Below are 15981 nucleotides of genomic sequence, written 5' to 3'. Positions count from 1 at the left end.
TATACTTTTATGCCCTCAGGAGCTTGGCTCTAGTCAAGTGCATATTCTAGCTAGGAAGAAACTTATGTATACTTCTATGCCCTCAGGAGCCAGCACACATGTGGCACTAATAAGTACTCAATACAATTTCATTGAATGAATGAATTACAGTATAATATAAATTTCAGGAGTCTACTACCTGCTTCACGGCTTCTGCCCTGCTAAGAGGTGGATGCTGGCTTGGCTGTAGATCTGGCTGGACTGCAGACAGCCAGGCCTGGCACTGCTGCACTGTGTCCTGTCGGCTAACGTGCTTCTGAAGTTCATGTTCCAAACTCTGGTACACCTGAGACAAAACAATCATGCTGTCATTATGAGAGTGTTAAAAAAAAAAAAAAAATCTCTGCTGATCTCTATAAAGATCACTGATGCCAGTGAAACACACAGACGAGTCCATGAATTTCCCCCACAGGACTCCCCAGTACTATATACCTATCTAAGGAGTTTGCATAAGTTCCAAAATGTTGCGAAGTAAATTGTCAGACATAAATCAGAGGGTTTTCAGTCCCCAATCCCCATGGTATAATCACTGCACTTTTTGTCGAACCTAGAAACTAAACATAAAGATAAAATACCATATCCTGAAAGGTAACTGATACTTCCCTAACTGAAATGCTTCTGCTTTAAGAATATGGTCAAATTGGAACTAAACTATCACACAGGGAAAGGGATAGCTGAATGTCCTCATTTCATTTTAAAGCTGTGTTCCAGAATAATAATGATCCAGAATAATCGAAATATTTTCTAGTATGTCTATTCAATTAATTGATCCTTAATCAGCCAATCAATTTCCATTTTATCCATAGACATATGTGAAACTATTATGTGTCTCCTTGAAATCAATGTGAAGTTTACCTATAATGTTTTTCTGAGCAAACTATTTTATTTTAAAAAAGAGTAAGAAAGAAAGAAAAAAGAAGGAAATTAAGTGAGCCTGGCTTTTTATTAAGACAAGTGAAACAGTAATTGATTCTGCTTCTGTCTTCTATTAACTCATCATCTTCATCTGATAATTGGTACTGTCTCTTATTTATTCTTATTCTAGCAGAAATAAAAGACCACCCACTTGAAGGTGGTCTGCACACTGGCTGTTCTTCTCATCATTTTTACCCACTTTAATTATGAGGTTCTGATTATGTTCTTAGAATTTCATCTGTTTTTTAAAAATTTATTTTTAAGCTACATGTTTGTCTTTTGAATATTGACTCATTTTTTTTAAAATTTACAAAATCCTTAATATGCAGAAAATGCTTACTACAAAGTGTTCAAAATCATCTCTGTTGGAGGAGGGCACTCCGTGTCATCATTTTCAATTATCTGTTAGATTTACTTTGTCCCTCCTTCTTTCTCCTTTTTTAAAAATTCAAATTCAATTAATTAACATATAGTATATTATTGGCTTTAGAGGTAGTGGTCAGCGACCCATCAGTCTTATGGAACACCCAGTGCTCGTTACGTCACGTGCCTCCTTAACGCCCATCACCCAGTTACCCCATTCCCCACCCCTCTCCGCTGCTCTTTTTTCTTAACTTTTCAAAAGTGAATTTTTCAAGTCTAGGAAGTCAACTAGCATCACCCAGCATTTTTTTTTTTTTTTTCAAATCATGATGAAGACAGAGAATTTTTCCCATGCCACATGTAGATCTCCACTTCTTACTGGCTAGCCCAACAATAAAAATACAGGGACTTTTTGCGGAGCCACTTAAAAATTCTAAAATAATAAAAAACAATTCACATATTTTACCCAATTTTTGTTAGAAGTGTAATTCTTATTCATCTTAGATTTATTTCTGTAACATTAGGAATTCCATTTTTGTGGAAGTACACCCATTACATTATAACTCAAATTTGGTACTAATTCCATCCAGTTGCTATATGAATTCATAAAAGTACTAAATTTGAGTAGCACTTAGGCAGCACAGAGTTAAACAGAAACTAATTATTGTAAAAAACTCCAGAATAAACTTACTTGGGTGTTGGAGAATAAATGGCAAATTAGAAATACTGATAGTGTGTGAATAAAAACAAATAAAATTAAAAATTTTTTAAATTTTTCATACCCAATCTACGAAATAAAGGGATTGGGTAAAACTGAGTATCTGAAACTCAGCACTTCATCATATCCACCAAATGTCTGATAGTTCTCGTGTCCACAGGGAAACTAGGAAACCTATCCTCTTATTTCCTGTCTGGACAAACAATAAAACTAACTGAACAACTGAAAATCAAAGGTACTTTTAAAAACCTCTATATTGTATAGAATTCCTCCTTAATTCATCATCGCTGTAGAATGTTCCAGGCGTACTCACCCTCTGAGCTGTACTGCAGATGGCTGAGTAACTGTCCCTTGTGCCCTGCAGATGACCATGCACATTTTGTTTTAGTTTTACTTGAAGGTGGTCTGCACACTGGCTGATCAAATTGTCACCTTTCATTTTAAGGTTGTTCAAACGGTCTTCAAAGCCAGCAATTTCTTCCATCATTGCCTGCAGAAATGGAAGAAATACAGAGTTTTCGTAATTCCATTTATGGAATTTATCAAACAAATTATCAAATTTATCAACGTTTAAAATCAGTAATTTCACTGTTTAATGATGTTTTTAAAGAATTTTGCAATTTGTCTTGATTCCCATATTAACAAACAAAAAAAATGTATGTATTCAGGGATACTCTAATGGGAAGAATTATTGAGTTTAATGGATTAGCTTATATAGGGGTGATGTAGAGTGAATTCATGGCTGATCTCAGTTATAGTTACAGAGATATCTGTTCCATGGTGTTATTCACAGCAAAAAGGATGTTCATATATTTTTTAGCTCTATAAATTATAATTCTGGTATAATTTATACCTAAAATAATCTAATTACTATTTAACCTAATTTAATAATATTTAATTTATCTAATAATATAATATCTCACTGATATATTAATCTAATACCTAATTGGTAATTTATATCATACCTAACTTACATTGAGTAGTATTTATACTAATAAAAATAATATTTACCATGCAACATTTTTTAAGCACCTGGTATAGTCCAGGAACTATATACATCTCTGATAAATGTATATTATTATCTTCATTCTACAGATGAGGAGACTGAAGCAGAGAGAGGCTATATAACATGCTCAAAGTCATACAACCAGAAAATGTCAGAGCCCCAGCCTCTGGACCCAGAGCTGTCTGACTCCAGCTCGTACACACCACTAACCCCTCACGTGATCTCTAGTGAGCGCTCTCACAGACGCCTTATGGTGGGGAATCAACTTTTTAAATGAAGCTTTAATTTCTTAATGCTATACAATACTAATATAAGTGGCACATTCCAACATAAGATTTCTTGGGTTGATAGATCAGTACATTTAAGAGAAACTCTAGTGGTCCCCAGCAGCTCACGGTCCATCACTTTTGCAATGGTGCTGGGATAACAGTTATCATATATCCACCATATGGAAAAGAACCATTTGTCTTCGAGCTGTTACAGAACTGCCACATCAGAAGGGGACTGAGGGCATTTCCTCAATGCCTAATAGAATACACTGTATAGTTACTTTTCTATTCGTATTTGCTAAATAAAATTTCCTCCTACATGTAAGGATTCCTGAAGCCTAGAGAAAGCTTGGAAAGCCTGGCTTTCCTAAGATACACTAGAATGTCACCACATCAGGACTACAATTCAGTTTCCCATTAAGGTCACCAAAAGTACTCCAAAAAATTGTCACCATATGACCTCTGTCCTCTGGCACATAAAATTACTACAAATATATGTTAACAAAGCGAAGAACACTGCATATCGGCATCATGCTCCGTGGCTTACAAAATGCTTTCATGCACATCATCACCCATGAGGACCACAACAGCTGTGACGGGGCCGCTCTCATCACTGCTCTTTACAGAACAGAGAAAGAGGGAGACTCTGAGAGGGGGCGTTCCCTTAGCTGGGAACCCCCGAGTCGGTCTAGAATCCGCCTTTCCCATTACTTTCCCTGTATCTTATCTTTGGCTACACTTTTCTAAAGTACAGATAATCTCTTCCTCTGATAAATTACTTTATTAAATTCTGTGGGGGAAAAGAAAAAAAAAAAAAAAACCTGTTAGCTGGGAAAAAGGCCACAATGTGTTCAGAAGGTGAAAGCCAGGATTTAACTGTTGTTCCTTCACTGAAATGTGGAATTCAGCAATTCTGTTATCAGATGTTCTTGAGACTGTGACCTGATTCTTTAAGTACAGTCATTGTGATCGAGAGATGGGCTCGCTCGCTCTCTCTCTTTCTCTCTCTCTCTCTCTCACACACACACACACACAGACAGACACAGACAGACAGACAGACACACACACATACACACACACACACACACGGGCATAGCTGCTAAAACCACAGAGAGAGGCATTCTCCAGCTCTTCAGAGAGGAGGCGTACCTTGTGGTGGGCCAGTTGCTGGGTAATTGTCTCGAGACTGCTCGTCTCCATGAGGTCCGGTGCCACCAGTCTGCCTGACATCTGCAGCAGCCCCTTCTCTACTTCTTGGAGCTCACTGTTATAATCTTCGTGGTCTCTGACTTTCGCCTCGAGGCTGCAGACATGCTCCTGTGAAGCCAGGTGCCCATTAGAGATGAATTTCAAGCCAAAAATCTACTCAGAACTGTTTTATATTTTTATTTATTTTATTTATTTATTTTTTTTTTAAAAACCCATGCAACTCACAGGGTAAGGTTCAGCCACAAAAATTACCAGGAACAGGAAAAACATAAGGAATCATCATGCCATTTAAAATGACGATCCAAATAAAAGGAAAAAGATTGACTCATACCAGCCCTTAATTTTCTGATAGATTTAAAAAAAAAAAAAAAGGCAAGACCCCTTTCTGACCCCCCCCCCCAAAAAAAGCACACATTTTTATTGAATTTCTGTTTTCTCCTACCTTTCCTGCACCACAGAGGTCCTTGTAATCACTTTGAAGCTTATCTATTTCATCCTTTAAAGTGACGTCCTGCACGAGCTCCAGGAGAGCTTCTCCCTTCTCTCTCACTGATCTGACGGAGGGTTCATGGGACAGCACCACTTGCTGAAGTGACTTGAAGTTCGAAGAGGAAAAATAAAAGAGCCAGTTCATTCATCTCCGTGGTCAAGGTGAATATATGCCTATGTCCGTGCCACGTGCGAGACGACCTACCTCAAATAAAGCTCCGATGTCTATTTTATAAATAGATATTAGAGACTAATTTTTATGGCTACTAAAGTTTTAAAATACAGAGTAAGAGCAACGCATCGAACAGCCCTCAGCTCACGTGAAGAGGGATGCACGGCAAAGAATTACCTTTGGCTAAATTTAACCTCGTTCACGTTTCTGGCTTCCACCTTATTTCTTCCACCCGGGAAAGAAAATGCAACACAAAAGGGAGTGAGGTGATGTCGTTTGATGCCGAGTTCATGAAGTTAATAGCAGCTTGAAATGGATGTGAAGTTACAGAGACAGGTTCCCGCTGCAACATTGCTATGATAGGTTAAAAGTGCTATTTAAATATAACAAAAACTCAGTTGAGGGGAAAAAGGGCAAAGTAGTTGTGATCTTATGTGGCACCTTTGAAGGCATACTGCTACCCTTGGTGAAAAAAACAAAAACAAAAAACAAATCAATGAGGGACAGGAATAGACATACTAGCTAGAGGAGGGAAAAGCTTCCAACATGAAAATCCCCAAGGTAAGTCATCACACTTTGATTCTTATAAAATATTGCTAGGGGCGCCTGGATGACTCAGTGGGTTGAAGCCTCTGACTTCGGCTCAGGTCATGATCTCAGGGTCCTGGGATCGAGACCCACACGGGCTCCCTGCTAGCAGGGAGCTTGCTTTCCCACCTGTCTCTGCCTGCCTGCCTACTTGTGATCTCTGTCTGTCAAATAAATAAATAAAATCTTAAAAAAATATTGCTAATAATTTGGGTCAAATTTGGAATATAAATTATTCCACATATAAGCCTCCACAAATTCTTTCAAAGATTTGAGCAGGTGAAATCTCTCTCTCTACACACATATATAGCTACAACCATGTCACCATTTATTCTTTCAAAAATTAATTTTTTTAAAGATTTTTTTTATCTATTTGACAGACAGAGATCACAAGGAGGCAGAGAGGCAGGCGGGGCGGGGGGTGGGGGAAGCAGGCTCCCTGCTGAGCAGAGAGCTTGATGCGGGGCTGGATCCCAGGACCCTGAGATCATGACCTGAGCCGAAGGCAGAGGCCGTAACCCACTGAGCCACCCAGGTGCCCCCAAAATTAATTTCTAAGATGTTTAGCTACATTGGTTAATTAGAATTTCTTTTCTTACAAATATAGTATCTCATTTTCAATTCACCATAGATCAACTCATAGGCATTGGTACCAAAAGATGAAGGAAAGACTCTACATGACAGGCAGAGAATGGACAGGTGTGAGATCCTGATGCCGGGAAGACGTACCTGCAGCAGCCCTGTGCCTGAGTCAGAGTGTAGAGCAGATCTCCACTTAGTGATACAATCTTTGAGTATCAGGCAAATATGATTCCCGAATGGAAAACTAAGTCTGACATAGCATACCCAGACAAATAAATCTACATCACGCACACCAGTAGGATGGGCAAGTTAAGGATATTTTCCAACACCCACTCCAGGTAGACACCCACCAGGAGTCACGTTCCTCCCGTGCCCTGCCTGTGTGCGGGACCTTCCCACCCCTGCGTCAGTGAATAACAGCACATTACCTTATATTTCGATAACTGAGCTTTTTTCTCATATAATTCCATTTTGGGTTCTTCGGGAGTGTGTAGGATTTCTTGATATTCTGATATCCACTGAGTTAGTGCTTTGTATTTATCTGAGAACTCCTTCGCCAAAAGGAGGCCTTTCTCCAGGGTCAGGTGCTCTTTCCGGACCGCACTGGTCAGTTCCTTCAACTGCTCCATATGCTCCTGGATCTCTTTCCTTAAAGTCTCTGCCTCGCCGTCCTCCAAGTATTTGAGAGCCCTCTCTCCTTTCTCTCGGGCTGACTTCAGCAAACCATGGCCTTTCTCCATGTCTTTTAGCAAACCCTGAGGAAGAGAGTGAGCAGGAAGCAAATAGGGAGTTAGTATTTCTCTCCTTTTAAAGAAAAGGCTTTCAAGTCCCCATTCTCGAGTTTCCCCTTAAGACATGTTTTTGGAGTTTTATAAAGAGGTGATCTGCCAGGAAGCAGAATCTTCTCTTCTTTATTTAAGATAGGTTTGAACAAGTCTTCATCAAGAGGTCATTTCCAAATCAGAGAACATGATGTTCTTTCCATCTCATTCTCATTCGTCTCATCTCACGACTAAATTCTCATTTAGAATTCCTAAAGATCGGAGTAAAAACTCTTTTGTTAATACGTGGTACCAGGAACCAGAGATAATTTTTTTTTTCTCCTAATATTTAAGTGTCAGACTGGAATTCAGACATAAGCAACCAAGTCTAAGTCATTCAGATGACATCACATCATAAGTAACTGAAAGCCAGTATTTAGACTTATACAGATTATAAGAATATTTGGAGTGAAGCATGAGCCACGGACCATCACTCATCCGGGGGCAGGGATAAACATTCATGCCCACCATGTCTGCACAAGGGAATGGGACAGCAGTGTGGGAAAAAGGCTGAGAGATAAGCCCCATGTCTGCACACCTACCTCCAACATCTTCATTTTTCTCCCCATCATCGCTTTATCTACTCTGTCAATTTTGGTGGCGACATTCTTGAAGTTTTTATAAGTAGAGCTGTACCATTCAGAATAGGAACTTAGGGATAATTCTGATTCCTCCAAACTCTGAATCTCTTCCTCCAAGAATTTTATTTGTTCCTTTAAAAGGAAAAAGCGAATCAGACAGTGAATTACAGACCTGTAGCAGTGCGTTTCTTCACCAGAAGTTAATGCGAGGGAGAACATTCGCTGGTGAGATTTGCTGGCCTGTAGGCCACTCACCAGCACTTGGAGAAGAAGGGCCTGGTATCTGGAAGTCAGCTGGGTGGCCTGGCAGCCCATTTGGCTGCTCCCGTGGCTCTCGTCCAGCATCTCCTGAGCTCTGGCTCCCACTTCCTCAACTTCGTCTTTGTATGCGGTGACTTCTTCATGCCACTTCTGAAATGACAGAAATGTGACAGGAACAGGATCAATCTTAGGCCTAACTGTGTTGGGCAAATATATGTGTGTGTGTGTGTGTGTGTGTGTGTGTGTATCTTCTTCTTTTTTTTTTTTTAAAGATTTTATTTATTTATTTGTTAGAGAGAGTGAGCACAGGCAGACAGAGTGATGGCAGAGGCAGAGGGAGAAGCAGGCTCCCCGCTGAGCAAGGAGCCCGATGTGGGACTTGATCCCAGAACACTGGGATCATGACCTGAGCCGAAGGCAGCCACTTAACCAGCTGAGCGACCCAGGCATCCCTATATATCTCTTCTTAATAGGAAATGATTTTACTGTAGGTGCAGAATTTATTTATTCTGAGATACAATTCTGGAAAACATATCATATATAACCTTCATGAAAAATTTTATTATAGCCCTATGGTAAAAACTGTACACTTCTTATTTGGGCACTTTTCTGTATATACTGAACTTATTACAAGAAAAAAGTATAAAAATATATAAAATCTGGGGCTCCTGCATGGCTCAGTGGGTTAAAGCCTCTGCCTTCAGCTCAGGTCATGATCCCAGGGTCCTGGGATCCAGCCCCGCATCGGGCTCTCTGCTCAGCAGGGAGCCTGCATCTCCCTCTCTCTCTGCCTGCCTCTCTGCCTACTTGTGATCTTTGTCAAATAAATAAATAAAATCTTTAAATATATATATATATATATATATATATATATATATAATCACCCTAAAAGGAAATGTCAATGTATGTTAAGAATATATTTGAGATATAATTTTGAAAACGTGTCTTATATAACCTTCATGAAAAATAGTATTATAATAACATGATAAAAACTATTCTTTATGAGTTTGAATAGTTTTCTGTATATATTACACTGGTTTAAAACTTGAAAAAAAAAGAGTGGCATACATTGTTGTATCTTCTGTTAGATAAATCTTAAAGTAGATGAATATGGATAAGAAATTCCAAAAGCCTGGGGCACCTGGGTGGCTCAGTTGGTTAAGTGTCTTCCTTCACCTCAGGTCATGATCCCAGAGTTCTGGGACTGAGCCCTGCATCAGGCTCCCTGCATAGTGTGGGGTCTGCTTTTCCCTCTCCCTCTGCCCCTCCCCCTGCTCATGTACACACTTTCTCTCTCAAATAAATAAAATCTTTAAAAGAAAAATTCCAAAGGCCTAAGCATTATTTTTATCATGCCTACTGAATTTGCATAAAAGTTAGTAAAAAATTAATTATCAAGTATTATTTCAATGTACTACATTAGAGCCATTTCATATCAGAACATTAAACTTAAATGATTTCAATACTAGCATTCATGCGTCTTTATAAAACAAGGTAATAAGGTATGGGAAATGCAAAATACAAAAAATACAAAATACTTCATTAAATTACATTTTGTTAAAGACTAATTTAAGATTCTATTTAGTAAATGCTGTCGCAGAACATCCTCTACAGCAATTCTTTTTTATAAGCAGAAAGAGATTTTGTAAAATGTAAAACTTAGACAAAAAGTTATTAAATATTTCAATGAAAGAAACTGCAAGGTCACTGTTGCTTTAACAAAGATCGAGAATTTGCAGGAGTCGTACCTTCATCTGATGTAACTGCATCTCCTTGGCTGCCCGGCTAGACTGACGTCCTGTCCTGACGCTCACTTTGCTCTCCAGCGTTTTAAGCCACTCATCTACTTGCTGATACTTTTGTTCCATGAGCCTCAATTTGTTGACTACATTATTGAACTGAGTCCGGGTCTCAGACAGTCTCTGCTGGTAGGCCTGCCAGTCCTGTCGGAGAGACTCCAAAGCCCGGTCCTCAGTCTGGGGGATGCCCGATGGTATCACCTCTTCTCTGGCGTGCAGCACCGAATTCAACAGGGCCTGCCCCTCTGCACAACGCACCTGTAGCTCCTGCCGGGGAAAAGGCAAAGGCACAGCTGTCACACCGCATTCGTAGTCCACACCTGCATGAGTTACCATGTCTCACCCAAGTCACCTGTGCCAGCCTGAGCTCCACCTTAGACAAGAATTATTTTATTCTGTCTTATACAATGCAAAAAAAAAAAAAAAAAAAAAAAAAACCAATAGGTATCTAACACTGAACATCATTTCCCAAGTAAGAGTGTGTGGCCCTCAACGCCTAAAAAGTTTCCTATTATGTTTTATATTACAAAAAAGTTTGCCAATCCTGAATTAAACTTAACTTTAAAGTAACTAAGAATATTGGAACAAAATTTCTGTTTGTGGACATTTTCTCTTAATTCAGGATTGGCAAACTTTTTTGTAATATAAAACATAATAGGGACGCCTGGGTGGCTTAGTGGGTTAAGCTGCTGCCTTCGGCTCAGGTCATGATCTCAGGGTTCTGGGATCGAGTCCCGCATGGGGCTCTCTGCTCAGCAGGGAGCCTGCTTCCTCCTCTCTCTCTCTGCCTGCCTCTCTGCCTACTTGTGATCTCTCTCTGTCAAATAAATAAATAAAATCTTTAAAAAAAAAAAAACATAATAGGAAACTTTTTAGGCATTGAGGGCCACACACTCTCTGCGGCAACTATTTAAAACTCTGCTATTTCAGCACAAAAGTACCCAGAGATGATATATAAGTGAATGGGTATGGCTGTGACTCAATAAAACTTTATTGAAAATGTAAGCATGTGGGCATTGGCTGCGGCTTACTGGCGCTCACCCTAATTTATTAATCTTCCCAATGTATCATTCTTCCTTTATTTTATGTTTTCTCTATTACACAAATCATCACTGTATTAGGTAAATTCTTTTATATCCCATGCTTCAAGTATTTAGTCTGAAGGAAAAATATGGCTCAATATTTTTATAAGGTATATGTTCTATGAGCCAGATCAGGCCTTCAGTTTACACAAAATAACTTGGGATCGTGCTCCACAGAGCTGACCCATCCCCACGAGGTGAGTTGTAGGACCTCAGGAGGCTGAAGAAGGTCTGCTGGGCGGTAGAACATCACGATTCCCCAGCCCCTTTTCCCACCACTAGCATCATCCCTCCTTTTTTTAAGGTCTGTGCTGTCTCAAAATAAGACAATGTAAGAACTAATGCATGGCGAAATGAGAGGTGGGTATCAGTTTGGGCCACAGTACTACTGACTGAAGGGAAATACTTTCTTCTGACCAGAACAAGAGAAACATCTGCTGGTGACGAGTAACTTACTGGCTCGGCTCCCACCCAGAAGGCGAGAGAGCTTGGTAGATGCTTGCCAAGATTTTGAAGTGAAGTGCTGAGAGGGGTTATTTAGCAAAAACAAAGCCAAATCTCGTAAAATAAATTACAACAACCACATGTGGCCGACGGGGGTACCTATTCTTTTGAAACAGGATGGATTAGATCCTTACTTAAACTAATGAAATTAGGACCCTTTTAACTTCCGCTTCATACATATTTCATGAATGGAGCTCCTTGCTCCCATCTCATTTAATCCTTCCTCAAGACAACTCTGTGGAGGACACTGTGTGAGAGAGGTTCTCTCCTGCCCAAAGTCATCCAGTATCCGCTCCCACCAAGGAGTAGAGTCCAAACTCCTAATCCCAAACTTGTGCTCCTGCCATTAGACATTCCCCCAAAGCCACATTTCTGAAATAGCCAGAAATTCTATATGCTGATTGTAACCATCCTAGTCCTTGTTTCTGCTTTGTGCAAGTTATAGGTGCATTCTGCTCAATCCTGAACCAGTTCTCATCGGGGCTGATACTCTTGTCAGTAAATTCCAATGCACAGCTGGTGCCAACAGTTGTCTCATTGGCCTGTCTCTGTTCTCTACTGTGTGTGCCTGGTGGGCTCTTCTAAGGACACCTCCTAACCCCTCCCTATTTCTCTAGGTAAGATGGGGGGCTCTCTTAGGTGTTCCCCTAAGATCCCTTGAACCAGCCTATTCCTTATCACATTATACATAATGATCTGCCTCTAGGTCTGCATTTCTCACTAAATGGCAAGTTCCTTGAAGGCAGGTATATATTGTAATCATCTTTATGTGCAGTCTCTGCACAACATTAGGTCTTCAAGAAATGCAGAATGGGTAAATACGTGAAAGGGTTAGGAGCACTTTACCCACTAGGTCTACCATCTTGCCCCGCATGCCGGCACTTCTTCTAGCTCTTCTAATTCCTTCTTCAGCAGTGTGGGAGCTTTTGGTTGAAACTAGATGGTGTCATCAGTTTCACTTTGAGGAATGTCGTGTTCCATTGACCCCTGCTGCTAAGATCCACTGCCAATTCATCCTCTAGGGAGTCACAGGCAGGCGGGCCAGTCAGGACCATAAATTAGACCATTAGCCGCTGCTGTCAGAGGCCGCCTTCACAGCTGAACAAATTCCTCAAGTCCCAGTCCTACTCTGTCTAAATTGCCCACCAAAGATCTCCACGAGTATACTACAGAGATCCTGTGAATCAGGATCTCCCTTGATAACTCTCAGCTCTTTATACAATTCAAGGTTATATTAAATTCCCATGGCTTAAAATAATAACTGCATGTTCAGAATGAAAATTTCTTTAAGATGAAGGAGACTTTACCTGAAGATGCCGCAATGTTGTCTCGTGACTGTCAGCATCGCCTTCAAGGACGGAATGTCGGTCAAGCTTGTCTTGTTCTTGTCCCAACCAAACTTCAAATGCTTTTAGGTCTCTCTGGTACTCTTGGTGCAGGCGAACTAGCTTTTCAGACCTGGTTACTGCTTCCTATTATCAGCAGTTAAGATGATTAAGATAGGAAAACATTACTACATGCAGTGGTGATGTACTATAAGAATGTAATGCTGGGATTTTAAGAAAACATGATTATCAAATCACTGAAGTATGATTTCCTAGAAGAATAAAGTGTCAAGGCTTACATAAAAAAATATAAAAACATATTAGCAAGATGAAAGGGGCCTTGAAGATTATTTTTTTGAAATAATTACCTGATCTTTCCATTCCTTATGAAATGTAACCTAGATATGCCAAAAAATGAATTAACTTTATGTGTTATAATAACACAGTTTTACTAATGAAGGAAACTGAAATTCTCATAATGTGCTATAAGTGAGGATTGGGACTCACTGTGGATTTAATCTTCCATGTACTTGTCTAATAAAATAGGATGTGCTTGAAAGTTATTTTTAGTTTCTTGGTGAGGCCTAAGTAAGAATTACAAATGTTATCTGTGATTATTTATTGCTTTAGAAAACTCTCATCAACAGACATTTAAAAATATTTATGAGTATTCATTATGAAGCTGTCCAATTTCTTTCTTAAATTGGGTAATTTCTGGGAATTTTTATTGAGAATTAATTTCCTTTACTAACTCTCATGTACGTTATAATAGTATTTGAAGGTTTTTGTTTGGGTTTGCTGCCATTGAAAGTATTAAAATTCATTTGTTCTTCTGTGCTTTCACAAATCATCATTCCTGCAAATAAATTAGTCTTTAAATAAGCATGGGTCTAACCCCTCCTATTTCAGTGAGTCTGCAGCGAACACGTTCAGCCATACCTTGGCTCTCTCTTTGATTGCTCTGTATCGCTCCTGAAGGTCCTGGAATTCTAACTGGGTGACATAGTGTTCGGTCATGCCAGCCCCTTTGAGTTCAATGGTCTCCAGCAAGCTGCTGTAACTCAGCACTTCTTCACTTAGTAACTAGAGAACATTTAAAAGAAACACCATCGTATCAGTAATACTGCTAAAATTAAGAGATTTTAGCTGTTTAGTTGACAAGTGATCTTAGGTTATCTACCTACAGACAAGTAGATCGACAGACCCATCTGTCTATACATGTATATAAAGTGTGAGAGAGAGTGTGTGTGTGTGTGTGCACGAGCATGTGTGTGTGTGTGTGCATGTGTGCGTGTGTGTGTGTGTGCACGCACATTTATTTGGTACCTGGCTCAGAACTTTGAGATACTGATTCCAAATAACTTCGGAATCGAAGTTTGGAGACTTAATTGGTCCCCCAATGGGCTCCTTTCCACTCCCATACCTCCTCAGGCCCACCAAACCCCAATTCCCCTTCTCCTGCAGTCTTTTTCATCAAGCAGTAAATGCCGCCACATGCCACCCCAATGTTCTAAGATGGCCATTTTCTCCCTGCTCTCTGTCATTCCAGCCACAGTGAAACCGTGTTAGTTCTACCTCTTCACTGCATCCTGATACTTGTCCCCATGCGTCCTGTACACTCTCTAGCCCACGCTGCTGCTGTCTCTTACTGGACTTCTGCAATATCCTGCTGGGCAGATTCCCTGCTACCCATTCTCACTCTGTTCCTTTTCCCCACTGCACACAGCAGCCTGCATGATAAAACATTTTAAAACTGTTAACAGAATCCTGTCACTCCTCAGCTCAAAGCATCGACTATCTTCCCTGTGCTGTCAGGACCGAGGGGAGCTCCTCCGGCTAGCCCACGTGGCAACGCGTGGCCAGGGTCCTGCCGCTCAGCCAGCACACCTCTTTATTCTCTGTTCCAGCAACATGTGGCCCTTCTTTTAGTTCCCTTCTTGAGCCAGACTCTCTCCCTCCTCAGGACACGCTGATTACTGCATTTGGACTGCTCTTTTCCCACCACCTCCCCAGAATAATTTCTCTGCATGACATTCCTTTGGGCATGGTCTAAACTCTGCTGTTTCAGAGAGACTTTTCTGTCCCCTCCTTGACCCCAAGCAATCTGCATTAGCTCTGTGCACATTCCCCTTTCACAGCTTTCTTTCTTCAGAGCACCTATCCCCAGTTATAATTCTTGATCGGTTCATGCACTCGGAAGAATGTTTAATTCCCCACCAGAACACAGTCCTCTGTTTTATTCACCTAGAATTGAGCATGACGCCTGCATGTAGCAAGCCCTCAATCAGTATTTATTGAATAGATGAATAATTTAATTAATTAGGAAATAAATCATTACCACAATACAATTACAAGGTAGATAACTATGATTAAATTAATTTTCAGATGCATAAATGAAAACCTAAAATGTTAAGAGACTTGGCATAGGTCCCATAAGGCAATTTAGTCATTCAAGTTACTTTTATTCAGCATTTTCTCTGTGTCAGAGAGTCAAATGGTAGGGTCCAAAAAAAAAAAAAAATTAAGCACCTTTATCCGCTAGGGGAGAGAGAGATGTAAGCATATATTTAATATAATGGATAGAGAGATATGAAGAACAGAGAACAGAAGAACTAAGTAAGCTTAGGGTGGTGGTATCATAGCAAAGACTTCTGTCTGTTCAGAAAGGTGAGTGCAAAGTTGCCGGCTGTGGAAGCAGAGCTAGGTCATTACCGCAGAGGCATGGACTCTTTGTTCCATTGCGAGTGGCCTTTTCAGGAAACACAGTAAGGCTGAAGCCATGGGTAGAAGGAGCGCCGGAGAGTGAAGGAAAGGAGGGTGACAAAGGAGATGGTGACAATGCTTACAGACTAGGTGGGGAAGACTGGTCGGATACCATAGACAATCCCTGAGGCAGGAGAGTGAGGCATCCACCTTTATATGAAGATAACAGTAGATGGAGACAAGAGACAAGCAGTTCGGAGTCTGCTGCAAATCAGGAAAAGAAGGACGGATTGTGGTCAGGAGACATTTCTGAGATGAAATCAGCTGGACCTAATGCCTCATTTGAAGCAGGGAAGAGAGAGAAGGAGCTGCAGATGATAAAGTTTCTAATTTAGGATATTCAGCACAGGATGACACAGATGAACTCAGAATGAGAATATCAGAAGTTGAAGGAATTGGGGGCAGAAGTAGTACACACTGCTTAGGGTGTGATGAGGCTGAGGTAGAACAGATCCTCCCAAAAATAGGCACAGGAGTAAGGACATAAATCAAAGG

At 40.3% G+C, this 15981-nt stretch overlaps 1 protein-coding gene across 16 annotated transcripts in view; it reads right to left on the bottom strand.

The window, feature by feature from the left end:
• Positions 1–15981, bottom strand: part of SYNE1 (spectrin repeat containing nuclear envelope protein 1) — a 465519-nt gene that overhangs the window by 197487 nt on the left and 252051 nt on the right. For all 16 annotated transcript variants that reach the window (XM_059176745.1, XM_059176748.1, XM_059176749.1 and 13 more), the window contains 10 exons: positions 13663–13806; positions 12706–12870; positions 9762–10079; positions 8008–8163; positions 7714–7884; positions 6779–7105; positions 4962–5114; positions 4460–4627; positions 2349–2525; positions 179–325 (listed from right to left, as the gene is read on the bottom strand). In XM_059176745.1, coding sequence (XP_059032728.1) covers positions 179–325; positions 2349–2525; positions 4460–4627; positions 4962–5114; positions 6779–7105; positions 7714–7884; positions 8008–8163; positions 9762–10079; positions 12706–12870; positions 13663–13806 — 1926 coding nt within the window. The remainder of the gene's footprint in view (positions 1–178; positions 326–2348; positions 2526–4459; positions 4628–4961; positions 5115–6778; positions 7106–7713; positions 7885–8007; positions 8164–9761; positions 10080–12705; positions 12871–13662; positions 13807–15981) is intronic.

The sequence above is a fragment of the Mustela lutreola genome, chromosome 6 (genome assembly GCF_030435805.1).
Source record: "Mustela lutreola isolate mMusLut2 chromosome 6, mMusLut2.pri, whole genome shotgun sequence".
NCBI lineage: Eukaryota > Metazoa > Chordata > Mammalia > Carnivora > Mustelidae > Mustela > Mustela lutreola.
This window is presented reverse-complemented; position numbering and strand designations above follow the sequence as displayed.